This window comes from Haliotis cracherodii, unplaced genomic scaffold (assembly GCF_022045235.1).
Source record: "Haliotis cracherodii isolate W230 unplaced genomic scaffold, xgHalCrac1.p SCAF_13, whole genome shotgun sequence".
Lineage (NCBI taxonomy): Eukaryota > Metazoa > Mollusca > Gastropoda > Lepetellida > Haliotidae > Haliotis > Haliotis cracherodii.
In genome coordinates, this window is record NW_027266268.1 from 37,882,334 (window position 1) to 37,906,070 (window position 23,737).

The 23,737-nt window shown below is 40.6% G+C and overlaps 1 protein-coding gene across 4 annotated transcripts in view; it reads right to left on the reverse strand.

Annotated features, from left to right (window-relative positions):
• The window catches only part of LOC139459902 (breast cancer anti-estrogen resistance protein 3 homolog), a 148,088-nt gene that overhangs the window by 4,064 nt on the left and 120,287 nt on the right, over positions 1 to 23,737 (reverse strand). For all 4 annotated transcript variants that reach the window (XM_071241622.1, XM_071241623.1, XM_071241626.1 and 1 more), the window contains exons 4-6: positions 19,753 to 19,813; positions 1,843 to 3,417; positions 570 to 738 (exon numbers count right to left, since the gene is read on the reverse strand). In XM_071241622.1, the coding sequence (XP_071097723.1) occupies positions 570 to 738; positions 1,843 to 3,417; positions 19,753 to 19,813 (1,805 nt within the window). The remainder of the gene's footprint in view (positions 1 to 569; positions 739 to 1,842; positions 3,418 to 19,752; positions 19,814 to 23,737) is intronic.

Genomic DNA, 23,737 nt, shown 5'->3' on the forward strand with positions numbered 1-23,737 from the left:
TTTGAGTGAGTTTTGAGTTGGTGACGGGTGGGTGAGTGAGTGAGTGAGTGAGTGAGTGAGTGAGTGAGTTTTTACGCCGCTTTTAGCAATATTCCAGCAATATCACGGCTGAGGACACCACAAACGAGTGGGTTGGTGGGTGGGTGGGTGGGTGAGTGAGTGAGTGGGTGTGTGAGTGTGTGAGTGTGTGTTCGTGAGTGGGTGGGTGGGTGGGTGGGTGGTTGAGTGGTTGAGTGAGTGAGTGAGTGAGTGAGTGAGTGAGTGAGATGGTAGGATTGGTGGGTGGGTGAGTGAGTGAGTGAGTGAGTGAGTGAGTGAGTGAGTGAGCATGGTTTCAAGCTGTCTTCTGTACTATATCAGTCATACAAAGGTCTTTGTGATCTGACTCAACAGAACAAGCATGTTCTATACATTGCTACAAAGAAAAACACATGGAAGCAGTGTCCTAATGTATATGGTCTTCTCCATAAACACATGTTCTTGCACTACCAACCTAGTAAAAGACTTCATAGACTTTGGTCAAACATGCTCGCCTGGCAGTTAGAAGTAGCCATCACCTAGAGTCTCACCTGGCGTGACAACAAGGCCTCCATGACGCTGACAAAACCAAACAAGTTCCCCATTGTGGTCTTGAGTTCACTGGCGATCTGGATCCACTGGCTGGTCATCCGAGCGCGCTCTATCGTCGTCGTGCACGTCAGCGTGGACACCATCACCAGCAGCTTCATACAGTGACATCTACAACAGAGGTGATATATACATTAATATTGTGAACAACAATCCACGCAGTTCGGTTACAATGACAAGCAATCAGCTAAGTCACCGAGTCTGACCACCCGAACCATTTGGTCGCCTCTTCCGACCAGCTTAGTTTGCTGGGGATCAATTCTAGTATCTCTTATAAGTATTCCTTAACTTTTGGGACGCCGAGATACAACTGGAATACTGTTAAAAGTGGCGTTAAACCCAACTCACTCACTCACTTAACTTTTGGACATCTTCTGAGTGGTTCATGTTTTAGGCTATTTTTGGCTTTGTGACAATCTTTACCCTGTGAAACTTATCATCGACATTAGGAAGAGAATTTATGGATGTCAACTTCTTTATTATGAGGAACACAACATTATCTCGCTGGCTTCCATTTGTCCATTGTCATTTCCATCCTATTACCTATCAGTCTAATTACCCCCAGCCTCTTGTCTGCCAATTGTCCATTGCCTATTACCAATCAGTGCTAATTACCCCCAGCCTCTTGTCTGCCAATTGTCCATTGCCTATTACCAATCAGTGCTAATTACCCCCAGCCTCCTGTCTGCCAATTGTCCATTGCCTATTACCAATCAGTGCTAATTACCCCCAGCCTCCTGTCTGCCAATTGTCCATTGCCTATTACCAATCAGTGCTAATTACCCCCAGCCTCCTGTCTGCCAATTGTCCATTGCCTATTACCAATCAGTTATAACTTTAGTGTTTGTTATAATTTCCATTTGTCCATTGCTAATCACCTATCAGCGCCAATTATCTGTTGGCTTCCCTTTTTCAGGTTTCCATCTTTGTTATCTTATTACTTTTGTTGTCCTTACATTTTCATATATATGCTCTCTGCCTCATGGCAATCATTCACCTGATGAAGGAGTAAGCATATACTCCGAAATGTTGTGTTCCTCGTAATAAAGAAGTTGACATCCGTAAATTCTCTTCCTTATGTGTATCACTTCTAAATGACTTTCAAAGAACTTATCATCGACATGTTCATTGTAGTGTATATCTTGAAACTTTCTGAGTCTTGAAAACCTAGGTGCCATATTTATCTTGTTGCAGTTATATTTAAGTAGTACATACCTCTCAATCAAGTCCTGTCGCAGTTGCTTCCCTTGAGGCAAGGTCAGAAGTTCCAACCCGGACTGGACTCCGACCCCAAAGTCATGTTCCTTCAGAATATTGAGCGATTGTAAGTCCACTTTGGTCATATGTTGAGCAACAACTTTAGGACTCCCGTCCAACACCATCGTCTTGATTGAGATCATGGAAGAAGCATCCAGTGGCTTATTGTCACTGTGCAACAAACTTGTTCTCAGGTCATAAGGGGTATAACTCATATGAGATTTGACCTTCGGTGTTGTAATTTTCCTTTGCTTGAGGTAATTGACATCATAAACACAGCTTTCTGGTCCGCGATCATCGATCACGGGGTCTATAGGAGAGTCCGGGTCACTTGTGTCAATCACGGAAAACCTGGTGTCCGAGAAAAGTCGCACTCTCGATGATGGATCTTTTTTCATATTGGGTGTGCTTGTAAGTGTTTTTTTAAGGTTGTTGAAATTATTATCATAAATGTCTTTGTCCCCCTGGGGGTCATTGTCCAGCCTCCCCCCACTGTTCAGCTGCTTCACCCGGTTCATCACATTGTTCTGATTATCCGTCAACCAGCTCGGACTCTCCTTCACCTGACAATAATCAGAGTAATCACGGCCATCGTCTTCGTACAGAAACTTGTTGCGCACCTCCACCAGAGGTCGCTGCTTGTACTTCACGGAAGGTATGCGACTTGGTTTAGGGGGAGGGGGTTTGGACAGGTCACTATCTGATCCTCCCTTCTCAGTCCCATTCTGCGGACAAGGAGCCAGACCGCCATTTGGGGTCAGCACGGGTTCACTGCCTGACCGTTGGTGATACGCAGACTGGAACTCCTTCCTCACGGACAGTTGGGGGCTGGCGGTTGGAGTGTTGATCATCGGTAGACTGTCACACCGGTCCATTGATGGTGACCGGCTTCGGTCATCTCCAATGTCATCCATGGACAACAAGGGTTGACTGCCTGTACGTTTGGGACCTTTTCGGTTCATTCCTGGACTTCCAAAAGGACTTCCTGTTGGGGTGGAAAGAGGGCTTCCTTTTGGGCTCTGTCTCGATGAATAAATGTTGACTGCTGCGAGGCTTGTCAAAGCCCCATACTTTGAGTCATAGTAACTGAGTGGCATGGACCGAGCGATGGGAGTCTTAAGCACAGCGGATGATGCGTTGGTCACGGGCTTAGCTTTGGATTGATAGTAATGAATTAAGACCTGAATACTGTTAAAAGACTCATCTTCAAATTGATAATAGATCTTTGGTAGGGCACCGAGAAGGGAATCTCCAACTAAAGCGTTTATCATGAAGTGGAGAGGAACACTCTTCCAGCAACATGTCAACACAAAGTCTCCTGGTCGCGAGATGCAGTCTCTCACAAGGAAGTCGCCGTCCCCGGCAACCAGGGCTTCAGCTCGTTGCCGGGAGATATTACCATGGTACCAGGACTTGCTCTTCAGCTCTGAAGGATCTGCGTTGAGCTCCTTCTGGAGATCTTGTCGGAGCTTCTCTGGTGACACCTGGAGGCTGTGGTAGTCGGGGTGAGAGAGGGGCGATGGAGGGCTGGTCCTGAAACAGAAGCAAATATTGTCAGATCAGACATGTCAATAAAAGGTCGAGTGAGTGACAAGGTTACAGCATTCAGGGCCTCAGTACAGCTTTCAAAATGTTTTATGTTAGACATGTTGAGGATATTTCTCAATCAGACCCATCAGTGACAAAGGGAATCTCATTAAAATCAGACCTTAGTTCTCGCTACTGCTAAACAAAGATCTGAAGACATCCCATTAGGGGTCATGTCAGAACGACCTTTCATCCGATCCATCAGAGCGTCACTTACCAGATTATGAAAGTGACAGTCGGAATGTGAGTTCGAATCATGCAACCTCGAAAACTTTAACACGGGGTATTCCGAACAATAGTTACAGGTTTAACGACCGAATCCATACTATCTATTAGCCATTCCAGAATGTTCTTTTGTTCAGGTTTCAAATTTGTAATTGAGAATTTGTCACAATATGTTTCGAAGTGTAGTCGCCAATTTGAAATTAGTGCCGTAAAGCTGGAGAAAGCTGCCTTCTGATAGGTCATTCCATTGGTCGGTCAAAGTTCGCACAAGGTTGGTCTGACGTGACCCATAATGGGATGTCCTCAGATCTTTGTTTAGCGGCAGCGAGAACTAAGATCTGATTTTTATGAGATTGTGACAAAACCTATGTCTGATGCAATTTCCTATTTTGACTTGAACAATATGTTCCCATGTTTTTCAGGTGAGTAATTGACTTGCCTTTGCATGTGTTTGTGATGGGTGCCACAGGAGGGGCAGGATTATTTCAGTTTTCCTGAACACCACGTTGCATCACTATTTGATAGTGATTCATAAACACATGTTTTATATAATATAGTTGGGAAAATACAACAGACACTGATTTTAGTAGAGATTTTTTATGATAATGGAAAAAAATAATTCACTTTTTTGGAAAAGTAATTCAGTTACATCCTGGCAGGTGAGTGCTGGAGGAAAGCCCAAGTGGCGTAGGTCTCCGACATTTTCCAGCTTCATGAAGCCATAGGTGTGTATATGGTGCTGACAAGCCAAGGATCAATATCAGTATGAAGCTGGGGTATCATCCTGCCATTCAGCGGATCCTGGCACAATTAAGGGAAGTAACACAACACAGCGAATTGCAGAGCCTGAGACATGTGGTCAGCCTGTCCTCCAATACAGCAACATCTGAAGACATCATCATTCTGTTTCCATGACAATGCAGGGACGCAGCTTTACCCCTGTCTGTTTATCTGATGTTGAAAGGTATCCTCATGGTATGCAGGAGGTGGTGTGACAAGTGGGCTGACCTTCCTGGGTCGACCCGTGAAGATCCGGGGTAGAATAGGTCTTCAGCAACCCATGCTTGCCGTAAAAGGCGACTATGCTTGTCGTAAAAGGCGACTAACGGGATTGGGTGGTCAGGCTCACTGACTTGGTTGATACATAGCAGTGATCCCAATTGCGTGGATCTATGCTTATGATATCAATCACTGGATTGTCTGGTCCAGACTAGATTATTTACAGACCGTCGTCATATAGCTAGAATATTGCTGAGAGCGGCGTTAAACAACAAACCAACCAACCAACCTTCCTGGGTCACACGGTGAACGCTGTCAGTCTCCACCACCCACACTTGATTCTTAGTCAAGCGTTGGCAAAACCTCACAAACATCATTCTATGCTAGAACACTGATTACAACAAAATAAACTCTGTTGCAGATTTCTGTCTGATCTTGAACAAATATATAAACATTTTGTTAGGTGCCAATCCTTTTTATTCCAGATTTCATGACAGCTAGCATGCTTATTCAAGATGTCATAAAAAGTACACATCACCCCCTTTAAAGAATCCAACAGCTGATTGATTGATTGATTGATTGATTGATCAAAATTCACAGGGGGAGATACCAAGGAATGGTTTTAGAACTGATGTAATCAATCCAACCAGGTCCGCCCGGCAAACATTTCAACCACTGAGCTACCCGTGACCCAAAGTCTCCCATCACAACCATAAAACACAGAGCAATTTACTCTGACAGGAGCATTAGTTACAAGAGTAATTCCAGGTTAATAACCCTGGCTAATTACACCAAGCGATGATCTCCAGCTGCACAACTTTACCAGGACAGTCATCGTACCATCACAATCTCCAGCACTATCGCCATCTTTGATGTGTTAATTACACCCCGGAAAACACTTCATCTGACTGGATGTACGACAGGCCGGCACTCCGGAGTGCCACTCAACGTCCTCTATGTCCCGGCACTCCCACAGGGCTTCCTGTGTAGGAGGGAATATCAGAAACAGCCAGAAGCTCTTCCAACTCTTTTATCCATTGCCAGATCAACAAAGTTGGACTAATTGTAAACACTCAACCTACATCATAAACTGTTTCTCGCTTCAAATGTAAACAGATGAGAAGAAACTCCCAAATCCGCCAACTTATTTAGCCGTTTTTCTTTAACCTTGACAGACTTTTTAAAGAAATCCAACTGCATCAGTTGGACTGTCTCTCAACACGATGAGATCTATGTGCCTCCAAAATCTAGCAGTTTCCTGACTATGTAGAGTTCCGTTACTGCCCTATCTCTGTACAAGCAAACAGACATGTCGCTGATGTTCCGTGTGTGGCAACGAACAGGTGAGTTCTGTGTACGTAACAGATACATAAATTTCTCAGGTGACTAGGGACATGATGTCATCAGTCTTATCTCGAGATAGAAGCAGTGAGATAACTCTCAGATGTGTTAGACGAGGGTTCCAATGTTAAGTTGTCCAATTGTACTTGATGCTCGGAGTTGCAGTGGCACGACACGAGGGACCGTGTCAAAAGCAATGAAGCTAATTACACTGAATCATGCACACAGGTCTGCATGGAGATTGTACAAAGATCGCGAAGAGATGGAATACTTGAATGGGTCCATTATTAAGATTTTGTTTGTTTTGTTGTTTAATGCATCACTCAGAACTTTTCCAGATTTATGACAGAGAACAGTAAATAATCAAGTTTGGACCAGACAACCCAGTGATTGTTAGTTTCTTGTTTAATGCCACACTCAGCAATATTTCAGCTATATGATGGGAATATGTAAATAATCACTCACTCACTCACTCACTCATCTGTAGGCTGACTTTCAATTGTTCAAGGGGCGGTTGGGTAGCCTAGTGGTTAAAGCGTTCGCTCGTCACGCCAGGTTCGATTCCCGACATGGGTTTAATGTGTCAAGCCCATTTCTGGTGTCCCCCGCCGTGATATTGCTGGAATATTGCTAAAAGCTGCATAAAACCATATTCACTCACTTTAATTGTTCAAACATCCAAACAGGGCCCATGGTTGAAATCAAAACTTTGTCTTGGACAGGGTATGATAAACAACATGTAGATAAAAAAATCACAAACATTTGGTAAAACATTCACCATAGATGGCAGACATGCTCATATTTTGATTTCCATATGAAGTTCTAAACATCTGGACCCGTGGAGATCCGGGGTAGAATAGGTCTTCAGCAAACGGGACAGGGTGGTCAGCCTAGCTGACTTGGTTGATGCATGTCATCGATCCCACATTACGAGGATCGATGCTCATGATATCAATCACTGGATTGTCTGGTCCAGACTTGATTATCTACAGACCGCCATCATATAGCTGGAATATTGCTGAGTGCAACCAACCAACCAACCAACCAACCAATCTAAACATCTGCTTTTCTGACTCATTTTAGCCATATTTGTGTACGTGACATGTCGGAAGTTCAAAACTCGTGCTTTGAGATGCCCCCTAAGTAAGTCTGCCGATGCTGAAGTATAAAGTGTATTTTAGATTCATGATTCATACATGATAAGATAGAAATCCAGAACCTGTGAGATTTCGGAGGAGAGTGGTTGGTGGGGGGATGGGGAGAGTGGTTTGAGGAGGATGGGGAGAGTGGTTTGTGGGGGGAGGGGAGGGGAGGAGAGTGGTTTGTGGGGGGAGGGGAGGAGAGTGGTTTGTGGGGGGAGGGGAGGGGAGGAGAGTGGTTTGTGGGGGGAGGGAGGGGAGAGAGGAGGAGGAGGAAAGGTTGACATTCCTCGAAACCGGAAGTTTTGTTTCCATGCCAAAATTTGAGTATGCAATTTCTGTTTAGAATCTACAAGCAAGCATGTCACTTCCATTAAAACCAGCAGCTAGTCTCAGACTCACACACCTGTTTCTAATGAAGCTCTGTTAGTGATTGATCCAGCTTACATCCAGATCTCTTTTTCAGCTGCCTAATTTGTGGGGCTTGGGAGAAAGTTAAACATAAATTTTGTGGTCCAACCACAAAGATAACTTTGCACCATGAAACTGAAACATATATGTTATCCTAGATTTATGTAAGGTAGACACATAAGTTGACATAACACTCCTCTACTGTAAGGTAGACACATAACACTCCTCTACTGTAAGGTAGACACATAACACTCCTCTACTGTAAGGTAGACACATAACACTCCTCTACTGTAAGGTAGACACATAACACTCCTCTACTATAAGGTAGAAACATAAGTTGACATAACACTCCTCTACTGTAAGGTAGACACATAACACTCCCCTACTGTAAGATAGACACATAACACTCCTCTACTGTAAGGTAGACACATAACACTCCTCTACTGAAAGGTAGACACATAACACTCCTCTACTGTAAGGTAGACACATTACACTCCTCTACTGTAAGGTAGACACATTACACTCCTCTACTATAAGGTAGACACATAACACTCCTCTACTGTAAGATAGACACATAACACTCCTCTACTATAAGGTAGACACATAACACTCCTCTAATGTAAGGTAGACACATAACACTCCTCTACTATAAGGTAGAAACATAAGTTGACATAACACTCCTCTACTGTAAGATAGACACATAACACTCCTCTACTGTAAGATAGACACATAACACTCCTCTACTGTAAGGTAGACACATAACACTCCTCTAATGTAAGGTAGACACATAACACTCCCCTACTGTAAGGTAGACACATAACACTCCCCTACTGTAAAGTAGACACATAACACTCCCCTACTGTAAGGTAGACACATAACACTCCCCTACTGTAAGGTAGACACATAACACTCCTCTACTATAAGGTGGACACATAACACTCCTCTACTGTAAGGTAGACACATAACACTCCTCTACTAAAAGGTAGACACATAACACTCCTCTACTGTAAGTTAGACACATAACACTCCTCTAATGTAAGGTAGACACATAACACTCCTCTACTATAAGGTAGAAACATAAGTTGACATAACACTCCTCTACTGTAAGATAGACACATAACACTCCCCTACTGTAAGGTAGACACATAACACTCCTCTACTGTAAGGTAGACACATAACACTCCTCTACTGTAAGGTAGACACATAACACTCCCCTACTGTAAGGTAGACACATAACACTCCTCTACTGTAAGGTAGACACATAACACTCCTCTACTATAAGGTGGACGAATAACACTCCTCTACTGTAAGGTAGACACATAACACTCCTCTACTATAAGGTGGACACATAACACTCCTCTACTAAAAGGTAGACACATAACACTCCTCTACTGTAAGGCGACATTTTTTTTATTTGTTGGTTTACGGATGCGCCGCTCTTTCAAAGTCCAAATGTTAAAAAAAAATAAAAATGAAAATTACCCTTTTTTTATTACCGCCGATCTTTTCGACAAAAAGTTCAAACAAAAAAAGATTTCTTTTCCTCGTCGAGCGTAAAGCAAAGGGAAGTCACTCTGATATTTCTTGCTGGGATCCTTCTTTATACCATCAAAGCATGTCAACGCAAAGCGCAGTGGTGACCAGTTTAACTATTTCAACACTGTTGGCCGTTCAAAGCCACAAGTCACACCGCACGGTAAACCGTCCAAGCCACGTCAAAATAGTTTATAATTATATTAACCTACTTGTCACATCATTCATTTATTAAATCTATCACATTTCACAATGTCTGAAATACCTATTCCATTTGATTTTATCATTTTTTATCTATAGATTATAAATATATTCACTTGACACTATTTCCCGCAATGTTATTGAAAATAAAATTCTCGGACACATTATCAAAAATGTATCTATAAAAGGTGCCAAACTGACATCTTAGTTATTATTTCCAACTTTTCGTGCGATCGCATATCGTAAGTCAAATGACATCTCGGCTTTCGTCGCCTGGATTTCTCGGCTCGGACACGATGTCTTAATGCCAAAATATATGCATAAGAAATCTTTGTCACAGCTCGTAACCTAGCTCTATGCATCCATAAAGTTCCATATTTTTAATATAGATCGCGATTTCATGCTAAAACGTTCAGAATAACATGATTTAACACAAACCTTTCGCCAAAGTCTGAAAATTATCTTTGCTGTAATTTGATTAGCTGCCTTAGGTCACGTGCTTAAATTTGACTAATCACGAACCTTGTAGCAGATTTTGTCGGTGAAACAAGATAAGTTTTTTTAATGTATACTGACATGGCAGGACGTATGTGTTATTCATACGAAGCTTTGAAAACCGAGGTATTTCCTCATGTTAGTGAGCGGACAGCCACTATCATCGGGAAATGGGTGATGACAGATATTATTTGTAATTCTTTTTAAAATAATGTTCAACGTAAACAAATGAAAATTAAAAAGAAATAGGTAAGTGGATTTTATGAATTCTTATATTTGCCGAACAAATCGTTAGATTTGCTCTAAATTTGGACGTTATGAATGTTTTAGCTTACATTATTATTTATTTAAAACGAACTTTATTTAGTTGTTCATGAATTATTTAAATAATGAAATACACATAACTTTCATATTTATAAACAATAGGATTAATTAGACCTTTCAAATAGTGTATGGCCAAACATGTAGTAGCAAAGATGTTAATTTCAGCAGATAATTCATTGATAAATGTTGGTTTCATTTATCACACAACAGTCTCTGGGAACTTGGTGTCACAGCAGTAATCTTCTGGTTGGCTGGTGTTGAAAGAGTTAAACGTTGCCCATGCATTTGCTGCCAAAATAGCAGCGTCTTTCATGCATTTCCACCCATGACACGAATATTGTTATGTTGTCATCCCTGCACAAGCTGAGTGCAAGGGATATAATAAAATGTTCTTGAAAAATTTAGTTATTTTACTTTTATTACGCCAGGATATTTTTTTTCATACCTACCTAACTTTTTAAGACAAAATTCAGATAAAAAATGTGAGAGGCTTTTTTTTTTTTTTTTTTTAATTGGCCTGCCTCACTTTTGAAATGAGTTTGAAATCCGTAAACCAAGAAATAAAAAAAGTGTCGCCTAAGGAAGACACATAACACTCCTCTACTGTAAGGTAAACACATAACACTCCTCTACTATAAGGTAGACACATAACACTGTTGAACGACAAGTGTCCAAGAGTGGTGCTTATAAAAGACTACAAATACCACAATGTTGGATTTAAAATTAGAATACTTCATTACATTATGAAAATAATCAAAACTAGGAAGAATATTAAAGAGAGTTTTTTTAAGTAAAGACATTTGAAATAGCGACAAAACAGAATCCATTCTATGATTAGACTATATTACAAGCATGTGTTTATGAATCATATCAAATAGTGATGATATTAGGAGCTTGCGAAAAGGTGAGCATATCCTGTCCCACTGGCACCCATCACAAACACATGCAAAGGCAAGTCAAGTGTTCACCTGAACATACATGGGAACATATGGTACACGACCAAATAGAGAATTGTTTCAGACATCATTTTTGTCAATGAGGCGCCAAATTTGGAAATGTCCACGTGTCTATCATAAAACGTTTTGAAAACATTACTGAGGCGTCTAATGTCGTAATCTTGATCAAACAGCTTTGAACAAGAGGGGTATGAATGCAGAGACAAGAGACTGGGATGAGGCAGATCTGTTTTGACAAACTGTAAATGTCAGAATTTGAAATACAGAAAACTACGTTTATTACGAACAAGCTTATAACGAACTTACCGATATAACAAACTTATTTCTTAGTCCCGGCCATTTGTTGTTTATATGCTGTATATAGGCTTATAATGACTACGGTTATTACGAACTAAAAATAGTGGTCCCTTCGAGTTCGTTTTAACCGTAGTTTACTGTACTGACATTGAAAATGTCATAGGACACAGTTGTTAATTAGTATATTTTCTTTCTCAATTTCTATTTTGGACATCTGACATTGTGTTGAAGTTGGCATACTGTTGCCTGCATCACAAAATATCATTCACTCCCCACGTTCACTTATTTGTTATTGTTCACCACTGTGAAAAGTGATAAAAAAGAAACAGAAATCACTGAAATGTTCACCAGAATAACTCCCACTAAACGAACTCACACATCACCTCAAGAGAGTGTTGGCCACAATACAGAAACATGGTTCTTGTTTACGACAACCCAAGGATTACCTGTGGCTGGCAGGGCCACATTTAGGTCTGTTGTCCGGGATTCCAAACAACTGATTTATCAACAGTGTAAACACAGTTACACCACATGTGTCCTTGACCTTGATGGAAGCTAGTGGCCACTCCGAGGCCAGACCAGACCTGTGTTTGGGGGCCATCTGTTGGTGGTTTCCCCTGCCATGGAGTTTCCTATTTGTCTCAGTTGCCTTTGTTTTTCTTGCAAGAAAAACAAAAAGTGTGTGGATTTATTTGTTTTTGATTAAATGTTTGGAAATAGAAAAGTTGAGTATGCATCATTGAAGTCTTTACTCATAGAAGAAACGTTTAAGGATCCCACATTACTGATGATCTACGTTGTACATGAATTGTTACACCAATGAGTGAGTGAGTGAGTGAGTGAGTGAGTGAGTGAGTGAGTGAAACACTAAGTATTTCAGTCATATCACATGACAGCTTAAAATGGACGGAAGACAAGTGACCAGATTGTAGACATACACAAAATCTTTGGTTAAATCTGGAAGTATTGTCTAACAAAGCAATGATCATTATCAGGCTGAATCTAGGATTCAAACTCACAATCCATCTTTCCTAGGAACTAGAACTCTGTCCGCTGTCCAATGACTGCAGGTGCCACCCCCTTTTGGTACGCCAGCTGCCGAAACCTATGAGTGGTATTCTGGATGTCACAATGCAGTATGCTTGATGCCATAAAATGTTTATCTGGTATGTGGATGCAAATATTTGCATACTGAAATATATTTTCATCTTTTGTTTTCTTGTAGTGAGTGAGTGAGTGAGTGAGTGAGTGAGTGAGTGAGTGAGTGAGTGAGTGTTGTTTGCCACTGCTTTCAGCAATATTCCAGTAATTTCACGACAGGGGACAACAGAAATGGCACCATCATGAGTTTCCATGTGGAATAAAAACCCAAACTAAGGCAGGTTGTAAATGTTTTCGACTTTGAACCAAGAAGTACGGAATGGCGGCGGTGATGGATGGTGCCAAATATTGGCCAGTGTGTAGACTTCTATTGGTCGGCAGGATCAATTGAGGTCACACATGCTTGTCTTGTCTGACACTAATTAACACAACCGAGCTCGTTAGCCTGCACACTTCATTGTTGTGCATACACGTACTGTTGTGTGACAGTCGTGTGATGGATCACTCCGTTTACTTGTCCTGTTGTTCTGTATGCCTTGATTGGCTGAATTGTTCAACTTTTCTGACTCTTGTAACAGGATATCTCATCTCTCTTGGAGACCCAGACCACACATCTGGGTTTTATCTAGGATTCTAAACTAAGTGCCTTGGCAGGCAACTTTGGAGAAAAAATCATTTTGTTCAAAATTGGGATTTATAAAAAGTTCTTACTTTTCAAATTTCTGATGTGCTGTGACAGCAACTACATGTGAGTTGACAGTGTCAGCTCAAATTGGATTGCCCACTAATTAAGAATATGAACTTCGCTTGTGGTTCTCTTTTATTGCATGCATGCGCTTCTAAGATCAAAGGATGTATAGTGTGAAAAGTTAACTAGTAGAACAATCGTATTTGCGGGACTTGCCGCAGATGTTTTCAAACAGATTATTAGAACTCCATTCAGCGATAAACGGTTAATTATGCGATGAGAAGCGTTATGTGCAAATGAACAACGAACAACAATACAATCATGTCTGTGTAAAACTCTCAGTATTAAAAGTGTACATAAATTTTGGGAGCCATGCGTTACTGCGAGTAGTAACCGAAGTAGCGCTTTATCGAAGAGCGCAATAGCGAGCGATCACTGTATTTTAACATTCCATTAATGTAAACTCTTCCTCTTTCTTGGTCCTGTTATAAGTGATATAGAAGTTACCCTATAAAGCCAAAACATTAGTTATGGGAATATGAATTGGGAAAATTTAATTTGGAACTTTTTACTGATATTTGCTCTAGGCGTGGGCCAAGTGTTTACTATTGTTTGTGACGATGTACATGTTTATGGTCCAACAGGACCCATATCAGCACTGTTGTCTAATACCAGAATTTCTCCTGTAAAAGGCAACTATGCTTGTCGTAAGAGGTGAATATGCTTATTGTAAGCGGCGACTAACGGGATCGAGTGGTCAGGCTCGCTGACGTGGATCGATGTTCATGATGTCAATCGCTCGATTGTCGGGCCCAGACTCGAATATTTACAGACCGCCATCATATAGTTGGAATATTGCTGAGTGCGGCGTTAAACAACAAACCCACCAACCAACCTGTCTTGAAATATGGACATCATATATACTTCCCATCGTATTCTGTTCGTTATTCAGTCTCATTTAACTCAGATGTTACTAAAATCAGATTGACACCTCTCTGCATCTAGTACTCTCCACATAAGGTCACATCAGGTCAGCACTGAGTGGACTTTGACTGCCCAGTCAAAATTAAGGATGAGATGTCAGTTTTCCAAAGTGACTCCATGTTAAAATTAACAGAAATTAGCTTCAAATGATCTAATATTGTATTTCCAGTGCTCTTATTATTCACATGTAAGGATGTTCTTTCAAAACCCCTTCTTTGCATCTTCTTTGCATCAGATGAACAATTGGCTTGCCTTTGCATGTGTTTGTGATGGGTGCCATCGGTGGGGCAGGATATGCTCATCTTTTCATAAACACCTGGTGTCATTACAATTTGATAATAATTTATTCACCTGGCTCACGGAACAGTCGGAATCGTACAATGGACTCTGCTTTTAGTAGAGATTCAATAAAAACATGGAAATATTTTTGGTTTTTTTATTTATATTGCAGAGTGAGTGCGTATGATTTACGTTGCTTTTAGCAATATTCAAGCAAGAAATGGGCTTCACACATAGTACCCATGTCGGGAATCGAACCCGGGTCTTTGGCGTGACGAGCAAGCGCTTTAACCACTAGGCTACCCGACCACCCATATTGCAGAGAGTCAATGTACATGGCTAATAACTACATCATGAGAGAGTGAAATCTAATCTCAAAACGTTACATCAAACTGAGGCTGTGACTCAGCAAACAGATAAATCCTACTTGAAAGATTTCACTTATCAGGAATCACATTATGCTAAATGAAGAAAGACTCCATCAACACCCAACAAAATTAAGTATTTAGTTATCCCTTATCTGGACAAGATACGGACATTGTTGCATAAACAATCTGGTGATGGATCGCCAGACTCGCTGCTGGCAGTCAGCTGATCAACACATACATGGTACATCCTCCCTCACTCAAGTTTCTAATTACATTTATCATATAACGGATTGTGTTACCAATGGATTGTGTTACCAATGGATTGCGTTACCAATGCATCCGATACACATGTGTCATGATCTGGTTAATATGCAATTGAGGTCGTGCGGCAGGAACTGCTTTTAATCTCCATACATCCAGGCAATGTCTGCTTGCTCAATTACCTATTGACTAGACTGACAGTTAGTCCCAGATAGATAGTTATCTTATTAAAAAATATACATCTACAAAATAAAAATAATAATATCCAAATGGAGCCCAGAAAAATGCTTCATTTCAGGGCGGAAGAAATCTAGACTTGCCACATCATTCTAGACTTGAGTTGACTCCTTTTTAAATTTTTTCTCTAGGGTCTGGGGGACAGACTACCTATTGACAAACACTCCAATTAAGTTTAAGTTGGTTTTCCCCATGTGTGGGTGATCTTGTAGACAAACATGGATGCTGATAATTTCGCAACATATGACGAATGGAGCAGTTCACTCAAACAAATTCATAAGAGGCTTCTATAGAGATATTACTAATGATATAATGATTATAAAGAAATTATTACCCTTATGTGTGTCATATACATACAGTAGGAACCACTAGTATGTATTATGCTCGCTAAAGGTTCACATAATACAAGTGTTATCCCCAATGGACAAGGCATTGATTAATTTGATTTTACTTCAACTCAAGGCTGCGTAGTATGCGATCACTATAAATATAGTTTGGGATGAAAACGTCGGAATCACTAAGATGGAGAAGTAGAATGCCAGAACACGACACGGCTGGGTAGTTGAAAGGAATCCAAGACAACTGTTTTGGTTCGTTCCCCTGAGTTGCTAGTGAGAGTTGACTGTGAGACAGAAAGTATTCGACACAAGTGACCACACTCGAGTCTGAACTGGAACGTATGTGTCGGCATGTGCAAACATTCCTTGGGTAATAAATCACAGACTAAGTGATTTCCCTGATATTTCAGCCATCACGGTGGCTGCACTCGGCCATGCTGTCTTCAACGTTATGGTCAACCGATCTTTCAGTAACAATTTAGCTTCAGGAGATCATAACAAATTTTCTTTTTTTTTTGTTTGGATATTTTTCAAATTTGATTTGGCATGCTATTTTTGTGTTGGTTGGTTTACTGGTAACAAATAAATGCTGTGTTTAGACTGTGGGATGTGTTCTTTCTATAAGAAACAAGCATCACTTTTGTTGGAGAACATCTCGGCTAATGGCAACAAGCAAGGGCATGTTACTATTGCAACATAAACATTTAGAGAAGAACCAATGAGCTATGACAAATGACGGATTATCTGTCCCGAGTAAATGAATGGCGTTAATCCTGATCCTTTGGCGAGGTGTTTACAGCATTCATTCACGAGGGACATATTAGCCGTAATTCTGAGTTTTGAGTAGGTTATTATATATATTACTCATTTTAAGAAAGAAAATAAAGAAAATGGAATGTCAACCCTACCGATAAACTTTACTGAAGGCAGCCTTTTGTTAACATGATGTCATGTAATCAGTTTGTGATGTCACGAACAATGGATGACGTCATATATTTTCTCAGTGAAAAACAGTGAAGCACTGTGACATATCATGGCTTTAACTGACCAATTAGCAGTGAGAATAATTAAATGCCTACTTACAAACATAAAAATTAATACACGTGATCATCCTACACTTGTGGGTAACAGGAACATATTGACATTTTCTAAACAGATCCCAACATGTCTCTTCAAGCAATATTCTGGATCGCATGTGGTCAAGTGGCAGAGCGTCCACACGGAGAGTGGAAGGTTGTGGGTTCGATCCCCGGCCGCGTCATACCAAAAGACGTTAAAAGATGGTACTTGTTGTTACCCTGTCTGACGCTCGGCATTAAGGGGCTAAAACAAGGACTGGTCGGCTCGGAGTCAGTATACTGTGTCTGAGTGGGGTATTCATGTTAAACTGCGGCATGGTATCTCAGTGAGCTAGCACTATAAATCGGCATAAGTACCGGACTAGTGCAAGCAGCCACACATACACATGCATGCACATGGCTATATAAGTGCAATAATCTTATCATACAGTACAGCTTTGGAGTAAGGCTAATGGCATCATTATGGTCAGTGCTATACATCCACATGTATTTTCTTCATTTGCATGTTTACCTGGGAAACAGTGGCTTAGCCTTTTGTAACTGTATGTTGGACAATTCACTCTATTACAGAATGTATTATTTCTATTAACACTAAGGCTCACCTCTAATCCCAGAAATAGAATTGTCTTATTTAAATATACATCCACAAAATAGAAAATAATATCCAAATCTAGCCCAGAACAATGCTTAATTTTAGAGCTGAGGCAATCTAGGCTTGAGTTGGGAGACAGACTATTAAACCCCCTTTGTAGTCACATATTGTACAGTTGTTGGGGAATCAGTACTGAGAGGAAACCCACCAACCCAGTGAGTTGGGTTTAATGTCGCTATGAACAGTATTCCAGTTATATCACGGCATGTCAGCTTAATGTGGGAAGAAAGCCCGAAGTGATGAAGGTCTTAGACGTTTACCACTTCGGTGAAACCCAAGAGCACGGTGCTGACAAACATAGAAACATAACTGGGGTAAACGAGGATTCGAACCCACAATCATTAGATTCTGGTTTGCCCAAGGGACACAACTCTGGAAAGTGAATTGCGTCACCTTAGACGACTTGGCCACATGTGCCTCCCATATATAAAAGAAATATATCTAAGTACATCAGTCTGCTTAAACTAAATTAGCCTTTTCAAATAAATGTTCCCAATTGCTATGTTAATCTAATCTGTCAGTGAAGTCTAACAGCTAAGAAGGACAGTAGGAAACGTCCTCACGCTCTCAACACAGGCATCAAAGTCATGTCACAAGTACTGTTACATAGACTGTTCTTATACTAAATGAGTAGAGTAAATAGACTGATTACAATCTGTGGTGACCTCATCCCCAGATTCCCTGAAGAAACTTCCGGCAAGGCTGTGATATGTTCAGTGTTGGTGTGATAAACTCTTGGTAAATACACCAAACCTGCTTCTCTACACAGATAGACAACTTGGAGCAATCGAGAGTGAATGTGCTTCTAGACACCTGTCTGGAATATTCTTATATATCACACCAGCCAGCAATATTCCAGTATATCATACCAGCCAGCAATATTCCAGTATATCACACCAGCCAGCAATATTCCAGTATATCACACCAGCCAGCAATATTTCAGTATATCACACCAGCCTGCAATATTCCAGTATATCACACCAGCCTGCAATATTCCAGTATATCACACCAGCCTGCAATATTCCAGTATATCACACCAGCCAGCAATATTCCAGTATATCACACCAGCCAGCAATATTCCAGTATATCACACCAGCCAGCAATATTCCAGTATATATCACAGCAGTAAGCACTGTTAAAACAGCAGTCTATAAATAATCAAGACTGGCCCAGACAATCCAGTGGTTGATATCATGAACACACAGACACATTCACTGCATGTGATCCAAGGCGACACACTTTACATACATTTATGGTTTACAAAATTATCAACCAGTTTTAAAACCAAAAATCAGAAAAATACAAAAAATAGTTATTACGAACTAAAATTAATGGTCCCTTGAGTTTGTTACAACTGTAGTTTACTGTATAAATATACAACTACAAAATTTATACAAAATGAACTGTTGACTTTTCAAACAATAATTGACCAAATGAATTGCAGTTAGTGTCAAACCCCTCATTAAAAGAAAAAGCCCTTTCCCTGACATGTTAATACATGCTATTGCTAAAATATGAAACTCTGCAATTTCAACAGAATGAATATTCATTTATTCCTATTAAACAGACCGACACATAAAGTTTATGTGGGTAAGTAAGGAACAACATATTGATTGACATTACAAACCTGATGGTCTGCCAAAATATAATAAAAATAAAACGATTAAAAGGAAGTGTGGCCTGTGTGTCAACTATTTGTAGCAGGGGAGGACTATTATTACACACAACTAGAGCGTGTTTACAAACTGTCGCCTACACACATACCGAACACCAAGTGTGACTCGTGTTTCTCATATTTCCTTATTTGTTGAAACTTCCTTGACAAGCATCACAAGATATGTTAATCTGCTAACTGGGCCGCCATGACACAATTATATAACATGTCAGTTCAGAAAAAGGTAATCAAACTATTTTCTCCAAGAAAGCATGACCAGATGTATCCAAGACAAAATATATACAATTACACAAAACTTGCCGCTACACTGAAACTATAAAAAACTAAAAGTTGATATCTAATTTATATTTTAAGAAGTATTTCATGACAAAACAGAACTCCTCTCCCATAAATGAAACCTTTTCAAATCAGAAACTTTCTGCAGCATGTGATACCTATTTTCAAATATTAAAATGCAATTCTAATCTAACAAATTTCATCAAAACATCAAGATAAACATCATAATATATCATCACATATCATCATATATCATCACATAATTACAGGAACCCCAGAAAACATCACGTTGCACATTTCTAACATGGGCCAAAAAACTAAATATGTAACAAATTTCACATTTTTTGTGTATGTGACGAGAGACGTGTAAATCAACACCAACAAAAATATTAACTTCATCAAATGGCAGGTAAACAACTTACTGTAGATGCTGTTGCAGCGAAGATGGAGAAGTCCTGCCACTGATACTGCAGTGGAGCCGGCCTGGAATGAAAGAAAGAGAGAGTTTGGTTACGATGAGGACGCCAGGCGCTGGAGAAGCCGACCATTACTTGTACAGGATACAGATGTCCTACAAGTGGGAAGACTGAAGTACTTCACGGCACAACACTGCACAACGCGGCACAACGCTCTAGCCTTATCTAGAGGGGACCGAGTGGACCAGCTCTCAGTCCAGCTCACTCTAACAATGTTATTATTAGAAAATGCATAAAGGGTAAGCAAATTTATTACCAGACAATAATGTTTTGCTAAGTGCAACACTGTATTATCAAAGCATAGTAGACTATTGTTGAGTTGCCACAATGTCTGATTAAAGCTCCACAATGTGTATGGTGTGGTCTTTGTGTCTGGGAATACTACAAAGGCAAGATCAAGCAAATAGGTTTATAGGGAAATTGAGTGGGGTTATTGGAAGTATGCCCCCAGGGGTGGAATCAGAGGGACATTGTACCAATTGACTTGACTGTGTCTCGGCATGTATATAATTGTACACGATGAAACTGTAAAGAAATATTTGTATAAGGATAGAAATACAGATGCACATTCTTTTGTGCAGTGATTCTAGATTTTAATTTAAAAAATATTTTCTTGGAGAGAAAGAACATAGCGGCTAAAGAATTAATTTGAAGTTTATTTTTAAAATGAAGTTTTTAGTCTCTCGATGAACTGTAAAGAAATATTTGTATAGGGATAGAAATACAGATGCACATTCTTTAGTGCAGTGATTCTAGATTTTGATTTAAAAAAAGAATTTCTTGGACAGAAAGAACATAGCAGCTAAAGATTTAATTTGAAGTTTATTTTTAAAATGAAGTTTTTAGTCTCTCTCAAAATAATCTGGGATGGAAATTGAGTTTTCCAAAGTTATGTCTGAAGTATGTAGCCTCTGATGAAATTAGGATAATAGGATCAGTACTGAGGTGAACAGCATAGACACTGTTGGACCTTAATCAGTACTGAGGAAAACAGTACATGGGTATAACTGTGTAGGCTCCCTGTGTGCCAGTATACTGTCGTCAAGGAGACGTGTTTGTCACTGGCACACACAGGATTACTTGTAACTGTAGGGAAGTGAATAGATCTGTGTTGGAAAGGTTAACATTTACAAATTCATGAAACACCTGAGTAAACTTTGATTACTGCCGCACTGTCACAGCTGTGTGTTAATGAAAGATGGGATACAAAACTGTAGCAACAGATTGTCAGTTCACTGTTTTACCCTGAATCCAGCATTATGTCGCACGTGAGCATGGTTCTAGAGACTGGTTCTATCCCAGATCCACAAATATATCGGGGGTTCTGGAGACTGGTTCTACCCTAGATCCAAAAACATGTCAGAGATTCTAGAGACCAGTTCTACCCTGAATCCACAAATATGTCAGAGATTCTAGAGACTGGTTCTACCCTAGATCCACAAACATGTCAGAGATTCTAGAGACCGGTTCTACCCTGAATCAAGGTGCCTTCCAGTGTAGCCTTGTGTTGGATTGAGAGAGTGGTGCCCCTTAACTGTAGTTGGAACCCACGCTGAATACAGGCAGCTACTCTGCTCCCCACCTTTGACAGCACATCCTGCCCCACTTTCTCATAACAGGGACCATAGTAAAAGGGGAGTGTATACTTGGCTACAAATTACCTAATTAGACTAATTAGACGCTGTCTCATAGTTCCCCTCGACAGTAGTCTACAGCTTACACCCAATATTACTATACTGCTTGTCGAATTTGCCTCTTTAATTTAGAATCACACATTCAGCTATTATTTTCCTTTAAATATATCCACTACAATACAAACCAAGACATCTAAACCTTAATCCATGGAAGTGGATATATTTACCAAGCATACATGGGAGAAAGGTAGGATGAGATGATAGCGTAACTGTTGACCTCCTCACAAACAGCTTGGGATGCATATTCCCCAAGGAGCTGAGAATGAAAAACGAATGCACACTGATGCACTGACTGGGGTTATAATGTAGTGCTTTGAACATGCTTTAGTCTATAGATTTGGTGCATTATAAGTATGCACATCATGAAAGGGTAGACTTATCAAAACTTTACACATTATGTCTGTTTTGTCTGTACATATAGGGCAGTTGGTTAGCCTATTGGCTAAAGCAATCGCTCATCACGCCGAAGACCCGGGTTCGATTCCCCACATTGGTACAATGATGTCCCCCACCTTGATATTGCTGAAATATTGCTAAAAGCGACATAAAGTCATACTCCCTCACAGTCTTTAAACATAACAAAAATAAGTTACTGGTCCTATCAGTAACCATACATACCATTCTATACCTCATCTCCTTGTTCATCACATTGGGTGCCTTGTAAAAAGAGCACAATTTCTGAGCTCCCAACATCTTCGTGCTTGTCCAAGCATCATTTCTAGATATAACTTTTCATCGTGTCGGGGGGAAAGCCTGTAGTGAAGCAGGTCTTTGGTGTTCATCACTTTGGTGAAACCCATGAGACGGACATGCGTCAACAAACCAGGAATCATAAATCTCGGATTAAAACAACGATAATCTACGGAACATGACTCTGCACGGCCACCCATGCCCCTCTGATGCAATCATAGCAACGGTCAACAAGCTGTTCGTGAGTACCAGTAACCGTGGAGCATGAGCTCATGCATGGGGCGATGCACACCGGGATCAAGGCTCAATCATTTAGTTGAGGAGTGAGTGAGTGAGTATGGTTTTACGCCGCTTTTAGCAATATTCCAGCAATATCACGGCGGGGGACACCAGAAATGGGCTTCACACTTTGTACCCATGTCGGGAATCGAACCCGGGTCTTCGGCATGACAAGGGAACGCTTTGACCACTAGGCTACCCGACCGCCCTTTAGTTGAGGAAGAGATTGAGTGTCTACTCCCCTTCTTCCTTTGAAGGGGTATTGGGGTAGCCTTGTCACGCCAAAGGCCTGGGTTCGATTCCCAAAATGAGTACAATGTGCGAAGCCCATTTCTGGTGCCCCCTGCTTAGAGACTGCTGAATATTATTAAAAGCAGCATAAAACCATACTCACTCACTCACTCTTCCATACAACTCTATAACAGAGGTCTAAAAACCTGTGTTCTACCGGACTGAGACAGTCAGGATGGAAGATTTCAGTGCTAGACCTGGTACACAAAATACGGAAAGAAGGCAGGCAGCGGAAGTCTGGCAGCAGCAATAGCTTATTCTGCAAGATTGTCTGTTATAATCACTAATTGACTGGATGCATCGCCACCATGGCTAACACAGTTTCTCTCCATTTTGTGTTTATGTAGTGAATTAGACAAAAAGGTCAGTCTGGTGGAAAAAGTTATCAGGTACACGGCTCCTCCCCTGTGTCATCTGTGTGTGGGGAAGGCGCTGTATCTGGCTGATGAAATGCTGTAAACGTGCGGAGATAAAGAGCTGACGTGCTTCAACGTGTTTCCGAAAAGTTACATATGGTCTACCTCTGGCAGATGCTGATTCAATGCATGTGTCTGCCAAGTGAGTTGATTTGGATAATTTTTATTTCATCTTTCATTAAAATATTTACAAGAGAGGATAATTAAAAGATCTAGATAAAAAAAATACACTAATTACTTCTGTTTTTTTGTGCGTATTTTCGGCTGGAAAAATGGTGTGAAATAAAACGGGAAATTCCAGCACCATAAATCTCAGCAAACTGGAAGGGTGAAGAATGTGAGTGTTTGGTGCATGAGTAGATTGAACACCTGGTGTTGGGTTCCAGCTAGGATGAACACCTGGTGCTGGGTTCCAGCTAGGAAGAACACCTGGTGCTGGGTTCTAGCTAGGAAGAACACCTGGTGCTGGGTTCTAACTAGGAAGAACACCTGGTGCTGGGTTCTAGCAAGGAAGAACACCTGGTGCTGGGTTCTAGCTAGGAAGAACACCTGGTGCTGGGT